The sequence below is a fragment of the Globicephala melas genome, chromosome 9 (genome assembly GCF_963455315.2).
Source record: "Globicephala melas chromosome 9, mGloMel1.2, whole genome shotgun sequence".
Taxonomy (NCBI): domain Eukaryota; kingdom Metazoa; phylum Chordata; class Mammalia; order Artiodactyla; family Delphinidae; genus Globicephala; species Globicephala melas.
Window position 1 is genome coordinate 40747733 of NC_083322.1, and position 15876 is coordinate 40763608.

The window sequence follows — 15876 nt, forward strand, 5'->3', positions numbered from 1 at the left end:
TTGAGTTCCTCACAGGAAGCTATGCTAGAAATGCATCTCCTTATCACAGTTTCCTTTTATCAGAAATTAAAAACCCTATAGAGTCACTGATTAAATCTGCAGTCTCACTAGTCACATGAAAATCTCTGCTCTCATTTCTATACTGTATTTGAGCTATTGCATCACAAATATCACTTTTCATATGAGATTTGCAATTTTATACCCTGTGACAGAGCAAATGACAGTTGAGGGTCCCTGTCCCTTGAGAGTAGACGCGAGACCTATCTGTTCTCTACTCTGACAGCCTCAGTCCAGCACCAAGAGTTGACTGCTCACCTCAGAGACTTTTTTCTCTTGCTGACTCATCCTCCAACTGGTTATGAGCTAAACAGAGGCAGCAATTTTTTTTCCCTTCAGGAAATGCCAGCTTGAGCAGGTGATATCCTTTTTCTTCATCTCCACCACACCTCCCATACAGAGGAAGGAGCATGCCACTTGGCTGACAAGGCCATTTTTTCACTGACACTTTACATATACCACCAGCTCCCCTCAGCTTCTAAGACAACTCAGTTAGAGTTTTGGTTCTTAGCTCCCCTCCCCTCAAGTGTACATTTGTCAAAATGACCAGTGACTTCATAGTGCTGACCAGAATTCAGATTTCTCTTTTTAAATATCTGCTAATCATCAAGGAGCTACCAAATGTTCTATGAAACGCCTGTGATTTCTATTGCATCTCTGAAAAACCGGTCATTAGCAGAGCTTCTTTGACTTTACAAATAAAGGAAGTACATTACGTACCAAATCCAAAGAGATCACTCACGATCTTTCAAGAGCTTTAATTCAAGTGTTCCAAAGAACAAACGGCGATTTATTTGCCTATTTTTAATTATGGCCCCAGGCAGGAAGGGAACTGACCAATCTACCATAATAACCTGCTTGGACCACCCAGTCTAAATCAGGGAAGAAGTAGAGACCACTGTCTGGTATTGCATTTATTCTAAGAAAGCAAAATTTCACCCTGAGATAAACTAAAAAGGGTCACTCTGTCTAGCACTCGTCATAATACAGGTAAGACCTTAAACTCTTGCCTGTGAGTTACTGACTCTTCCTGTAAGTGTTATAATTCTTATGTCTACAGATATTCAGTGACTGGTAAGCCTCAGAGACACAATAATCATATGAGAAAATATCCTACGTTATGGGATCAAACCTCCAAGGGGAGTAGAAGGAATCCCCATTCCTTCTCACTTTGAAAAATAGTCACTAATTCTGATGACTAAGTTATGTCCCTCTGTTCCATGAAGTATAATATCTATCACCACCTCTCCCTTTCTCTAAGGGCCATAATTTTTAGTTTGGTAGTTAGTAATGCACATAAAATTCAAATCAAAATGGAAACAGCCTAGACTAACTTTAAGTCTCGTTAAGACTAGCATTGAATCACACTAGAGGAAACACGGGTATGAGAAAGTCTGGTGTTTTTAATATGGAGCTCTTAACAAACATTCCTCTCCAGGAACACGAGCTTGGCTTAAACCGTGTTTCATTTATAAGCTCAAATTTGCTTTCCACTGTCGATTTTCCAGATCTCCGGATCACTGTAATTCCTTTCTGAACATTCTCTTGGCCAGGGAAGGAACAAGTTTAGATTCAATTCGTTACTCAAACTTCTCGGCAAATGTGAAGAGTCTAAAAGTGTTATGAGGAACTTCCTACCCCCGCTGGGTCAGAGGATGTGTGAGTGGTCCAGGTCAGGCCCACGGCTTGCTGTCTATCTCTTTAATACAACCCTTTCTCAGGTCTTGACTGGGCTTGGTTCCCATTGTCCAACAGGCCTGGGAATTACTTAACATCTGATTGAGATTTTCTTTCATTCTTTCTTTTCTTCCTCCTTTTAACATTTGTATAGCATAAGGTGAAACCAAACTGAAAATAAGGGAGAAGCAGGAGAAAGAATTGAAAAGTTCATTGAGGATTTACGTGAAGGAAGCGAGGTCACCTCTGAAGTTACAGAGGAGCTTAGGAGGCTGACATCTTGCCTGGGCTGGACCTTTCTGCATCAGTGTTGATTTCTGTATTAGACACCCTGTGGGGCTGCAAAGTAGAGATGAGACAAATAGTACAAAAGAACAAAAAGCGCTGAGGGGGCTCAGTGGGGGTGACATTGACTTTGTATTTGAAGAAACCCTTCCAATGCCTGGTGCTCCATTAAGGGTAATTGGTTGGATGTTCAGATTGGAAATGGCTCAGAGAGAGAATCAGCATAAAGTTAGAAAGTAGAACAGCAGGACCCAAAAAACAAGTAGGAAAGTGACCCATTGTCTCCCTACCAAGGGGGAGAAAGAAGAGTCTGAACCAAGCATGGGGAACGCATGACAGGTGAGCCAGGATGAGCAGGGCTGGGCTGGGGCAGCATGGTACACCCGGAAAGACAGGAGGGACCCACAGGTGCTTCAAAGTGTCAGACCCAGAGGGGAAGGGGAAGCACCCACAATTGAACCTGAAGCAGAAAATCCGGTTCCGAGGTCATGCCTAAAAAACAGGACAGCCAGGTAAACTGAAGCTAGAGCCAGGCAAGCTTCCCTAAGGCTCTGTCTTTCACGGGGTACCTAGGGCCAATGGCAGGAAACTGTGAGGTCTGCAAGCTGGTTCAGCAGAAGGAATAAGGCTTCATAAGGGTTAGTGTGGTTTCAGTAGCATTGTAATTCTGAGCTTCCTATCAGAAGAGCAGATACATACCATTCCTTCAGAGAGATACACGGTTTACCAGCATGAAGCAATCTCTCCCTCGTGACCACAAGTGGAGGACACAGTGGACAATATCCTTGATTGGAGATTCACAAGAAATGCAAAGGCCACTTTCCATTAGCTGCTGCTTCTAGCAACCTCCAGTAAAACCCAGGCATAAAGCATAAGAGAGTGGCTCAGTGGTGGCCGTTCTGGCAGGGACAAAGCCAACAGGAATTGGTGATCCAGTATAGGACTCCAAAGCACCAGCAGGAATTGTTTCCTGTGCTCTGAGAAGGACAGCAGTATTTAAAGCCCCTCTGGGGACAAGAATTGGGTAGCAAGTGTGGACGGCCTGGCGTGATATTAGGACTAATTACAAAAGCAGCATAGTATTGATTCAGCTCTGGGAAAGTCCAGCTTCTCTCACCCAGTTAAAGCCCCTAATAGCATTTCCATTCCTTCCCTTGGGGCAAAAGAGAGATAAACAAAGAGGGCAAGAGGGAACATCTCCCTGCCCTTGAGTTTTTGTGAAGTGAAGAGGAAAGAACTAGAGGAATCTCAGCTGTGCCGGCTCCCCTCTCTGGACACCAGGGAATGAGGACATGGGCTACACTGGGAGTGGTTCGTTTCACATTTTTCTCTCTGGAGGCTGTCTAGGGACTTGACGTTTCCTTGAGGAGTTCTTATTGACGGTATGATATTATAATGTAGAGTTCATTATGCCTTTGCCTTGGAGCAACTGACATTCCTGGTCTCACCCCTGTTGAAGGACAGTATTATTGCTGTTCATCATTTTGGGGCTCATAACGTTTTCTCTGTAGCCATACTCACTCTAAATGTGATGTCCAGATCATTTTAGGTGATTATATTTCTGACAAACTGTGAGTTTTAATGATGATTGCTTGACATATGCAGGCAGTGTCTGGAAATGGCAGCCAATGAAAGGAGATGTTAACAAAATGCTTAATATTTTCCTCCTACCCCTGAAATTCTGTCCTCCTGGCCACTGAGAAATGAGATGGACTTAAATCGATGTCGAATATTTTCCAGCCCACCCTTCCCCACCACCCTCCTCACTCTACAAACCACATTCATCCAACACTCTCACACATTTGTCTTCCTGAGTTAGAGAAAAAATAATGACACAATGGAAAGATTATTTCTGTTCAGAAAGCCCCCGGCAGAGGCAGACGTGGCTGGGTAAGCATGGGCCCAGGAGGAGCCTACTTCACAGCCCTTGCTCTTGGGTGTTAACTGTTGCTCAGGAAAGCATGCCTCTAACCCTCTGTGTGTGTATGTGTGTGTGTGTGTGCACGCCCCGCAGTCACGGAGGAGTGGCAGAAGAGCGGAGGGCAGCCCTGGCAGCTCATTGAACCCGTGGATGGATTCCACCCTAATGAGGTAAGTGCAGTCACACGATGGTTGCTGAGGGCAGTCTGTTACGTTATCTTTGTAATATAATTATGCACACATGCATTCGTTTTTATCCTATTTTATTCCAGAAAGAATTTGAGGTGATGTGCACACATGTGTAAGATAGAAGATAAATAAATATAAATTAAATTGATAAAATATAAATAAAATAATAAAGTGAAAATCAGAGTAAAAAGAAAATAAGGTAGAAATGATACCTGAATTCCTGACTTAATGTCTACAATTCACAACGTGTCCCAGGAAGTTCTAAGAAACAGCCTGCAAGGGCCCACAAAATCAGCTCCACGCTTCCTACGCGGCTGATGCAAAGAAGGGCATAAGTCATAGCCTTAAGAAGATAAAAAATAAATTAAGTACTCAAAAAAAAAAATCAGAAGGACTCCTGGAAGTGAGCCCTGTGAGAAATTTCTTCTATGGATCCTTCTAGAAAAAAAGGAGAACCATACAAGAGGAGAACAGTGTCCCTAGCACTATCCTGCAGTAAGAGCTGTTTCTCATTTAGAATTCCGAGGAACAATCTGGAAAGTAGTTCTACTCTGGCCTCTTCACAGAGCAAGGGGAGCTAGACGGTGGGATTCTGTCCCCTCTCCCTCCCCCGTCCATTGTCCTGGCTGAAGCCAGGGAAGTTCCACTTTTATCTGTTCTACCTACTGGACTTGCTCACGATATTTCTTTGTATAAAAAATAGAAAAAGAAGTGGGGGAGTAGCTCTGCTGCTTCTAACATTTTGAAAGCCAGTCCCCTGCAAGAGAGATGGGCCATTTACCCACAGGCAATCCTCTGTGGCTCTCGTCTTTCTGATGCGGCCTTTGTGGCATTGACAAGGGTCCAAATGTGAGAAGCACTCCTTGTAGCCTTGATCTCCATGGCCAGCCAGGCCACAGGGAGGGCTGATCATCCCCTAAGAAGCATGAAAGGAATCATAGTCCTCCCTCCCCCTGAGCTCTAGGTGCCATGAATACCCATGGGCAGGGCTAAGAACTGTCTCAAAAGAAAAGGAAGAGGGACTTCCCTGGTGGTGCAGAGGTTAAGAATCCGCCTGCCAATGCAGGGGACACGGGTTCGAGCCCTGGTCCAGGAAGATCCCACATGTCGCGGAGCAACTAAGCCTGTGAGCCACAACTACTGAGCCTGCGCTCTAGAGCCTGCGAGCCACAACTACTGAGCCCATGTGCCACAACTACTGAAGCCCGAGCACCTAGAGCCCATGCTCCGCAACAAGAGAAGCCACCGCAATGAAGAGTAGCCCCCGCTCGCCACAACTAGAGAAAGCCCGCATGCAGCAACGAAGACCCAATGCAGCCAAAAATAAAAATTAATTAATTAATTAACTAAAAAGAAAGGGACGAGTGCCATTCCACGATCAGATGGATGGACAGTAGAGTCTCAGAGATGCTGGGTAAATTTTAAAGTGAGTATTAAATGCACATACTGTGTTAAGTAACAACAACCCAAACGATCTAAGTAATGCGCCTCAGAATACCTGTTTCCTGTGTATCACGTGGATGGGTTGATCCAAGAGAATTATTGGCTAGAAGCTGGTTAAATATTAGAGTTTGCTCCCCCACCAAAAAAAAAATGATGTCTTTGGTTTTAGAATAATTAATGTGGAGACCTGCTTTCTGGCAATAATTAGGTAGTAGTTCTTGTCATTCTTTGGACATTACAGAATTTTGCCCTTCTGATTCTACAGAGAATGGGGACAAGAGGAGACGGTCAGAGAGGGAGCAATGAGGAACAAACTAAAAAGAAGAGGGTCAAAGACAGCTTTGTTGTATCCCTCGGGACATATTTGTCTGATCTATCAAAAGCCAGTTCTGTCCCTGACTCTTAAAATAGTATTAGGGTTAGAGGTCTGTCAAATTGGGGCTCTTCCTTGCACTCAAACAGCTTCGCCGTTAACTGATTGTTGAGAACAGAGTCAAAAGCTGAGGGGCTTCCCTGGTGGCTCAGTGGTTGAGAGTCCACCTGCCGATGCAGGGGACACGGGTTCGTGCCCCGGTCCAGGAAGATCCCACATGCCGCGGAGCGGCTGGGCCCGTGAACCATGGCCACTGAGCCTGCGCGTCCGGAGCCTGTGCTCCGCAACGGGAGAGGCCACAGCAGTGAGAGGCCCGCGTACTGGAAAACAAAAAAGCTGAAAATCGGTGTGTCATAATCTTATGTTATTCCTGAGAGATTTGTTCACATGCTGAGAGTGGGTGATAGAGTGGGCAACAGTGGTGGAGCCACATCTAAAGTGGCTGACAATGGATAGATATGCCTAAAACCTGCCTAGTTATCATGTATGTTGAGCTGAGCAGTCTAGATGGCAAATTCCCATCCTAGAATGTCTATTGAGTGCCTATGCGGTATCAAACACAGTGAGAAGGGTGAACAGGAAACCACCCCTGCCGGTTAAGGAGATTATAGGGTAGAGTGGGAGAATGACAAATAAACAGATAATTAAATGTAAAAAGTAGTCAATGCCTCCAACTGTGCAAGCACAGATGCTGTGGGAGCATTATGGGGGACGGAATGGGAGAGAGGGGTGCAAGAAAAGAGTTTCAGAGGAGGGAACTCAGAACTAAGACCATGAACTAGCCAAGTGAAAGGAAGAGGGGAGGGACTGCAGAAAGTGTTGAGCTGAGGAAAGTGCAAGGGCAAGGACCTGAATACGAAAGGAAGCATGGCACATTGGAGGTAATAAAAGTGCTTCAGTGTGGCTGGGACATAGAACATGAGAGTGGAGTGGAGAGAGAAGGAGCAAGAGAGATATTCAGGGACAGGTCACATAAGGTCTGAATAGGGTCCAACCTTTTCAACTGTGGAGAACAGAGAGCCGTTGATGATTTTTCAGCAAGAGGGAAAAATACCTAGACTTGTTCTCTAAAAGGATACCTGTGGAAGCAGCATGAAGAATGGTTTGGTCTAGCAGGGGTGTGGACACTCCTGTGCACAAGAGGGTGATGGCCTGAACAGAGGTAGTGAGGAGAAAGAAAGGCCTGTATTGGAGAGATTCGGATAGTTGAATCAACAGAACATGGTCATTTATTGAATGTCGAGGTGAAAGAGAAAGAGATGCTGAGCATTACACTTCTTTTGTGACTTGGGAAACCGGATAGATGATTTCATTGACTGCTGAGGTCAAGAACACCTTTAGGGGGATAGGGTGGTTTGAGGACGAGTTTGGTACATGTTGGATTTAAAGAGCCTCTAGGATGTCCAAATGGGGATGTCCCTGCAGCAGATAATATACGAGCTTAGCGCTCAGGAAGGGATCTGAGCTGGAGATACAGATGTGAGCACCATCAGGACGGGGTTGTGACTTGAAGCCTTGAAGAGGGGCCTCTGGCTGTCCCTGCGTACTCGCCTCCCGATGGTGTGCCCTACAGCAGAAGCAGTGTGAAGGGATCCTTCTAGACCATGGGGCAGCTATAGGGGTCCACATCTTTTCCATCTTGAAAGAGTCAGATGGGCAAGGCTGAGTCTCAGGGCCTCATCCTTATGGCACAGACATAATACCAACCAAAAGAGTAGACTCGGACCTTTTTCAAGTGCCCCCTCACCAATCCTGTACATCTGAGCAAAAATAGTTGATACCGGCCCCTCACCACCAAGGGGTGAGCAGGCTGTATTTTATTGGCCTGTTTCTTCCTAAAACCCTGCTAGAGAAGCAGGGGGGAGTGCGTAACCACTATTGATTCAACTGCTCCAGTTGAATGGGCTATGTTGAACAGCCCATTGAAAAATATGGGCTATGTTGAACAGTTCAAATTTATGATTGATAGATATTAATTTTTGAGCCAGATTATATTCACCATCTAAATTCTTTACTTATATTTTAATGGAAAATAAATAAGCATATAAAAATTCCTGTACATCAATAGACTGAGAACCACTTTACTTTTTCATCTCATTTCCAAAATGTAGAACCAGAATTTTAAGAAATATATATAATGCTAGACTTGCTGATTGATTGGATTTGGTGGGTGGGAGTGAGACGACTCACAGGATTCGACAACTGGATGAAGGGAGGTGAAAATAAAAAGTCAAGGAACTCAGAAGAAGGAGCAGATTTGAACATTCTGAATTTGGGGTGCCTGCACAGTATCCAGCCATTAGATCGTATTTATGGGTTCTGATCTCAGGAGACACAGGTTTGGGAATCACCAGCTTCTAGCTGAGAGCAGGAGACACTGGCAGGGATGAGATTGGCCCAAGGGATCAAGTTATGAAGAAAAATAAAGATCAAAGAGAATTAAGACTGAGAAGGTATTTTAGTTATCTATTGTTGCATAGCAAATGACTTAAAAACCACACAGATTCCTTTTTCTTTTTAACTTTTTATTTTTTATTGGAGTATAGCCAATTAACAATGTTGTGACAGTTTCAGATGCACAGCAAAGGGACTCAGCCATACATATACATGTATCCTTTCTCCCTCAGACTCCCCTCCCATCCAGGCTGCCGCATAACATTGAGCAGAGTTCCCTGTGCTATACAGTAGGTCCTTGTTGGTTATCCTTTTTAAATATAGTAGTGTGTACATGTCAATCCCTAACTCCCTAGCTATCCCTTCCCCCCACCCCCACCCCGGTAACCATAGCTTTGTTCTCTAAGTCTGTGAGTCTGTTTCTGTTTTCTAAATATGTTCATTTGTATCATTTCTTTTTAGATTCCACATATAAGCGATATCATACGATATTTCTCTTTCTTGTCTGACTTACTTTGCTCAGTATGGCAATCTCTAGGTCCACCCATGTTGCTGCAAATGGCATTATTTCATTCTTTTTAATGGCTGAGTAGTATTCCATTGTATATGTGCCACATCTTCTTTATCCATTCCTCTGTCGATGGACGTTTAGGCTGCTTCCATGTTTTGGCTATTGTAAACAGCACTGCAGTGAACATTGGGGTGCATGTATCCTTTCAGACCATGTTTCTCTCCAGATATATGCCCAGGAGTGGCATTGCAGGTTCATATGGTAGCTCTATTTTTAGTTTGCTATGGAACCTCCATACTGTTCTCCATAATGGCTGTACCAATTTACATTCCCATCAATAGTGTAGGAGACACATTTCTTGTGGGTTTTTTTTTTCTTGCGGTACGCGGGCCTCTCACTGTTGTGGCCTCTCCCGTTGCGGAGCACAGGCTCCGGATGTGCAGGCTCAGCTGCCATGGCTCATGGGCCCAGCCACTCCACGGCATGTGGGATCTTCCCGGACCTGGGCAAGAACCCGTGTCCCCTGCATCGGCAGGTGGACTCCCAAGCACTGCACCACCAGAGAAGCCCTGGAGACACATTTCTTATCTCACAGTTTCTGTGGCCAGGAATCCAGACACAGATTAGCTGGGTATCCTGCTCCACTGACTCTCCCAAGTTGCCATCAAGGTGTCTGCCAGGGCTGGGTCTCATCGGAAGGCTTGACTTGGAAGCTCACATTTATTAGCAGAACGTAGTTCCTTGAGACCTGTTGAACTGAGAGTCTCAGTTCCTAATCAGTTGTTGCTCAGAGGCCACCTGAGCAACCTGCTTCATCAATGGGTGCAAAATGGCAACAGAGAGAGTCTGCCAGTTATGTCAGTCACTACTGTACGTAACCTAATCACAGAGTAACGTTCCATCACCTGTGCCATATTTTAGAAGTTAAAAGCAAGTTACAAGTCCTACCACACTCAAAGGAGAGGGATGACGCAGGTGTGACTACCACAAAGTGGGAACCATTGCCCATCTCAGCAGGACCCGCTGGAAAGAAGTCCTAAGAGATCGCTAGATGCTCCAGAGAGAGCAGGTGCATCCGAGAGTTGGGAATAGCAGTCAAACTGCTGACAAAATGCAAAGAAAGTTTTTCTTAGAAAAGAAATGTCATTGCAAAGACCCGAGACCCAGATCTGTGACCTGTTGAAGCTGTAGCAATTCTATCTGTTTAAACACCCACTTTTTAACATCTTTGCAAAGTTAAGTATCTGAAAAGGTACGTAAAAGATCTCTGGGCCTAAAATCAGACAATAGTAAACAGAAAACGTTGCAAGAGCCACGAACATATATCAAGTCTGCTTTCCTTGGCTATGCTGAGACCACCCGGCTAAACATTCCTAACACCTCCTGCCTTAGAAGCTTCGCGCAACAAAGCTCTCTGCAAAACAGCCTCCTCTCCTCTCCTCATGGAAGTAGCAACTCAAACCAATCCTCTTAAAACTCTTCCTACAGGCAGTGAATTTTCCATGACATCAATCCCCTCTTCTTTCTTGAGACCTGACCCTTATACACTGCTGGTGGCAGACATCAGATATATAATCAGTGGATTGGCTTTAAATAAGTTAACAGTCTCTAGGTCTTTATTTGTCTCAACATGTAAGCCCCTGGGACCCAAGGTCGTTGACAGACTGGTGCAGCCCCTCAAAAAAGGCAGTTAAGCTGGCAGTGGGGAGAGAGAGGAGGGAGGGCCTCCTGGGCCAGGGAACCCTCAAATAACAGTCACTTAGGCTGGCCCTCCCAGGCATCAGGGACCATGTTTGTTTAGTTTGCTTTATACACCAACTGGCAAGCAGTGGTTTTGGTGGTGGCAGCCTGAACCAGCACAGACAGGCTCGAGCTGGAAATGTAACATTTTTCCTTAAATGTTTTTAAATACCTCTTACACCACTGTCATGTTGTAAGTTTACAAATGTAAAATTAATTGGGACCAAAAGTAACCAGGTCCAATAGACTGTGTTTCTGGACAGATTAAGAGGCCAGAGAAGTAAAACTGTGCCTTCCCTGTGGTGAGGGCTTCCCTGCAGGTGTTTAAAAGCAATCTTACAAGACAGCCTGGAATTGTTCTCCCTTCAAGAAAAATAAGTTCACAGTACATTTTTTACTTTGGTCTGGTAGAAGCCCAGAGTTAAATTTAGCAAGAGTTCAACTTAAAAGGTATCAGTCATGCTAAGTTGTTGGTGAAATCTATATACTCTTGCTCTGGATTGCATTTATTCTTTAAAAATATTACAAAAATGTAGTTACTGGTCAGGGTTTGTTTTTATGATTGTCTTACTAAAGAGTTCCATTTTTGTAGCAAAATACATACAGTTAGCTTACAAAGCGGGAATGTGGAGGAATCACAGATGATGTCCAGCTATGACCACTGCTGGGCTTCTATCATGTCTGGATATGCGAGCAGATCATGAGCATGTGGGCTGGATCTGACATGGTATATTTTCTTGGAGGACCCGGTACTCTCCTGGTGAAGAACTCATCATAAATAAAAATGTGGTTAGGCAAAGAAGCGTGGCGCAATTTTAAATTGTCATTAGAAGGGAGAGAAATTCTAGAAGCCATATGGTGGCTGTCACCAAGGGCTGAATGAAGAAATGGCACCAGGTCCCTACCCTCCAACTCCCCTCTCTGTGGACTCATGCCTGAATCCTAGGGAGATCAGGGGCTGCAAGTAAAAACTGAAAAAGCTGCTTCACCAAAAACTTATATGACAATGGAGTGTTAAGTTGCCCTACTTTGTCACCCCTTCTATGAGAGTTTCAAAGAGAAAACTTCACAGTGGACCAATGACCATCACATGGTTTTGCCACCATGAGGGCTTCTGAGTAGCAGCAGTAGACAGATGGGTGGGTGGCAACGCCCCACAGAAGCACTGGAGCTGCAGGGATGCCTGCAGAACAGCACCAGTGCCCATCGGATGTGGACTTACCCAGAGGATGGGCCACTCCTGCTAGAACTGAGGGGCACCTAGACAAAAGCAGCACCGCCAATGTGGCAACCATCTGGGCTCTGCAGCTGGGGCCCTGCAAGAGCTCAGGCAGCTGAATCAACTGCAAAAGAAGAGACGAGGAAGGGCCTAACCCTGTTAACCAGAATATTCCACTTAACCAGAACTCCACATTCCCTAGCGTTCTGCTGGACCAGATTTCTTTCCGTGTGCATGTCTAGTAGGGTTAGTAAATGAGGCAGCCTGTGAACCCCTCCTGGGCTGCAGATGTTGGGCACACTGGCAACAGGAAACTGTCTCCACCCCTGTCCTGAGGACAAATGTTAGGGAGATGTGTGCGAAAAAAATGCATCAGTGAAATAAATTAGCTTGCACATATCTGATGGAATATCATGCCGCAAATAAAAACGATACAGATCTACTTTTAGTGGCAAAGAAATATGTTTGTAATATAGAGCAAAGTAAATAAAAAGCAGATTAGAGATTGTTGCGATGATTACTCAACTGAATGCATTTGTCAACACTCATGGAACTGTTTACCAAAAAGAGTTCATTTTACTGTGTGTAAATTATACCTCCAAAAGAGCAGATTATAAAACATTTACAGAGGGATCAAATGTATGTGTGTGTGCCTCAGAAAGGCTCAATGTTAACAGTGACTATCTCTATTATAATTAAGATAAATTTTATTCTGTTTTTCTTTTTGCTTAATTGTCCTTTAATTTTTCCCCAAATGAATAGATATTGCTTTAACATTTTTAATTGTGAAAAGGGAAGCACAAAAGATATTTGTGTTCAAGGAACACCTCGCTTGGAGTAATGAAGATGACTGGGCCTTGCCCTGTGCAGAGCATCATGGGAGTTACAAGAGGAGGTTGGTTATAAGAAGCTCACAATAGGTGCTCAGTAAATGTTTCTCAGACGAATGAATAATTGTAGTAGGTCATTTTATCACAAGTATCTAGTTTAGTAGTAACAATACCATTCTCATTTTAGATCCAAAATATTGGCAATGCACACATGAATATTTTAGTCTCCATTAGAGTGATAGCCAACTAATTGCTTTCAAACCAAATAGTTACCACATGCTCAAATCTCAGCTCTTTTATTTGAACTTTCCTCTGCTTATCCTCACCCCCATCTCCTCCTTTATTAATTCACATTGGGAAATAAATGACCACAAATGAATTGATACCACATAATTGTTAGGAAGACTGCTTAGGTATATCGAAGTAAAAGGCAAAAAACAAAGAAGAAGAACCAGTAATTTTCCACAGACTTGGAAGCAGCCTACTTTGTTGAGAAGTAGCAGGAAAAACAGCCCAAAATCAGTCCTCTGTTTTTGAAGACGTGACTGCTTATAGTGTGAGAGATGATCAGACCCTTCCTGGAAACGTGCTGGCTTGACAATCAGCCTCTTTAGGTCTGAGAGGTGTGTGTGTGTGTGTGTGTGGTATGTGGTACGTGTTGTGTGTGTTGGTGGCAAGTGGGGTGTGTATGTGTGTTAGACACCACGTGGATATGATCAAGATTACATTGTTGGATGGATGGAATTTGGGGTCTACCTCAGAAGGCTCAGGAACATATTAAAATACTGGGGATATTTAATGTATCGACTCAACCAGTTCTATTTTTTTCTAACAACTGCTAAAATCTTACACACAATTTAGACCCAGAAGAGTCTTTAGATCATTTATTCATTTTGCAAATGAGAGGATTTCAGCCCAGAGAAGAAGGCTGAAGAGGGCTGGCCAGCATCACACAGGGAGCTGGCTGCACTGCTTGCTGGAATGATGAACAGCATGTGCCCTTTGAAGACAATGTCCATGTGCTTCTGTATAAAGTCAGGGACATCCCTGAGCATCTGCCCTGAACAATGTGTTCCCCTCTGAGGCCTTCAGCAGTCACGTTTCTCTATCAGTCAGCATTAACCCCCCCACACCCCCCTCCCATGGAGATGTAGCCATCTGGGGTCTGAAGGCCTGTCCAGGGCCCATTTGCTAAACGAGGGCATTATCTGCAGAGAAAGACTCCTCATCAGAGGCACGTTAATGACAAGCCAGAGGACCGAACAACCAAGAATGGATCCTGCTGCCATTGTGAATAAAGGGACATACAACAATGCAACCAGAGAGTGGGCATCAGGCCAAGAGAGAGAGGGACAAGCCTATTGTGCATTAAGCCTGTACATTCCACAGCCTGGCACTCCAACCACTCTCTCCGTGCCCACAGCCTCCTTCAGGAGCCCAGCCCTGCAAGGGGACCGGTTCAGCTTCATCTCCCAGGCACCCATAGTCCCCCTCCATGACTTTCTCTTCCACATCTCTAAGCTTCTGCATGTGCTGTGTCCTCTACCACATACCCTGCTTTCCTCATGATCCATCTGGTGAACTCCTCCTTGAAACTTCAGCTCAGCCACCACACTCTTCAGAGAGGACCTATCCTTTCTTCGCACCCAGCAGAGTTGCCACCTCTTCCCCTTCCAGCCGTGTGCATCCCTCACAGTCCTCCCTGTGGGTTTGGTGGTATCATTCTGCATGTCTGGGTCCCTCGCTAGGCTGGGAGTTCCTTCAAGGAAGGATTCCTTCTGTTCACCTCCAAAACCCAAGCCTTAAGCCTGCAGTAAGTGTTAGCTATCCACAGGTAAGTGAATAAATGCCTTTCTGAGAAAGTGTATTTGCTAAATAACAAATTACCACAAATGTAGCAGCTTAATACAATACACACTTGTTGTCTCACAGTTCCTGTGGGTCAGGAGTGCTGGCATAGTTTAATTGGGTTCTCTGCTTAGAGTCTCAGAGGCTAAAATCTACATTCTCACCAGGAGACTCAACTGGGGAAGATTTGATTTCAGAGTCACTTGAGTTGTTAGCAGAATTTATCTCCTTGTGGTTGTAGGACTGAAGACCCAACTCCTTACTAGATGTCAGCTGGAGGCCACCCTCTGTTCCCTGCCATGTGGGCTGTCCAACATGGCTTCTTACATCATCAGCCCATCAGCGAGTCTCCAGAGCAAGTCTGCCAGCAAAGCAGAGCCTTAGATAATGTAACATAATCACCGAAGGGACATTCTTTCACCTTTACCATGTTCTATTGCTTAGAACCAAGTGATAGGTTCCATCCACATCCAGGGAAGGGGATCATACAAAGACCCAAAGGTAGGAATCCTGGGGAACCATCCTAGAGTCTGTCCACTGCACAAGGGATAGAGTAAATCTTGCTGGTAACTTCTTTACTTTGTTTTAATTTCCCTTTTACTCCTCCTTTGGGTTCTCTCTTGCAGGTGGCTTTACAGCTGTTGGCAGATCGCTTCTGGAAGAAGGTGCAGCTCCAGTGTCCCCAGGTCCTGGGAAAGGAGAATCCATTCAACCCCCAGATTGAGCAGGTGTTTGGAGACCAAGGGGGGCACTAAGTCCTCAGGGACACCTGCTCCTGGGGAGCTCAAGAAGGCAGAAACTTGGGTAAACTCATTCAAGAAACGGTTATGGGAGCGGCTGTGTCACAAGCTCACAGGCCCCTCTTCAGCAGCATCTTTGCAAAGTGCTTTTCTCCCACTTAAAAGCCTAGTGTCACTCTCTTCACTTCCCCTTTCCCACTTTTGGGGATGGCTTCCCAAATAAACCACTGGCACCCAAATCTTTGTCTCAATAAAGACAAAATTATAATGACAGTGTGTTTATAATTGTGTATGCTTTATTATTTTATTATTTTTAAATTTATTTATTTATTCCTGATAGGGAGATATTAATACTTCTATTTTGGCTAGGCACCAGCATGAACCAAATCTCCCACTCATCGTATCAACGATTGGAAGATCTTACCACAGACTAGCTTCTGGCTTTGTGCATTTCACACCTTGTTTCTCCTCCACAATCCACACACTTCCTGTGCTGGGAGCTGTAGGACACTCTCTCCTACTGTGATCTGACCACTAGCCCTGAACCTCTGCCAGGGTGCTGGTGGACAACAGGGGCGTACCTGGAAGCCCTTTCCTGCACCAGGATGGCTAGCGGTACCTTAACTGTGCACAGAAATGACAGCTAACCA

General features: G+C 44.8%; 1 protein-coding gene across 6 annotated transcripts in view; it reads left to right on the forward strand.

The window, feature by feature from the left end:
- AOAH (acyloxyacyl hydrolase) overlaps positions 1–15390 on the forward strand; it is a 251607-nt gene extending 236217 nt beyond the window's left edge. For all 6 annotated transcript variants that reach the window (XM_060305408.2, XM_060305407.1, XM_030857562.2 and 3 more), the window contains 2 exons: positions 4034–4110; positions 15113–15390. In XM_060305408.2, coding sequence (XP_060161391.1) covers positions 4034–4110; positions 15113–15241 — 206 coding nt within the window. In that variant the 3' untranslated portion in view covers positions 15242–15390. The remainder of the gene's footprint in view (positions 1–4033; positions 4111–15112) is intronic.
- Positions 15391–15876: the final 486 nt, after the last annotated feature.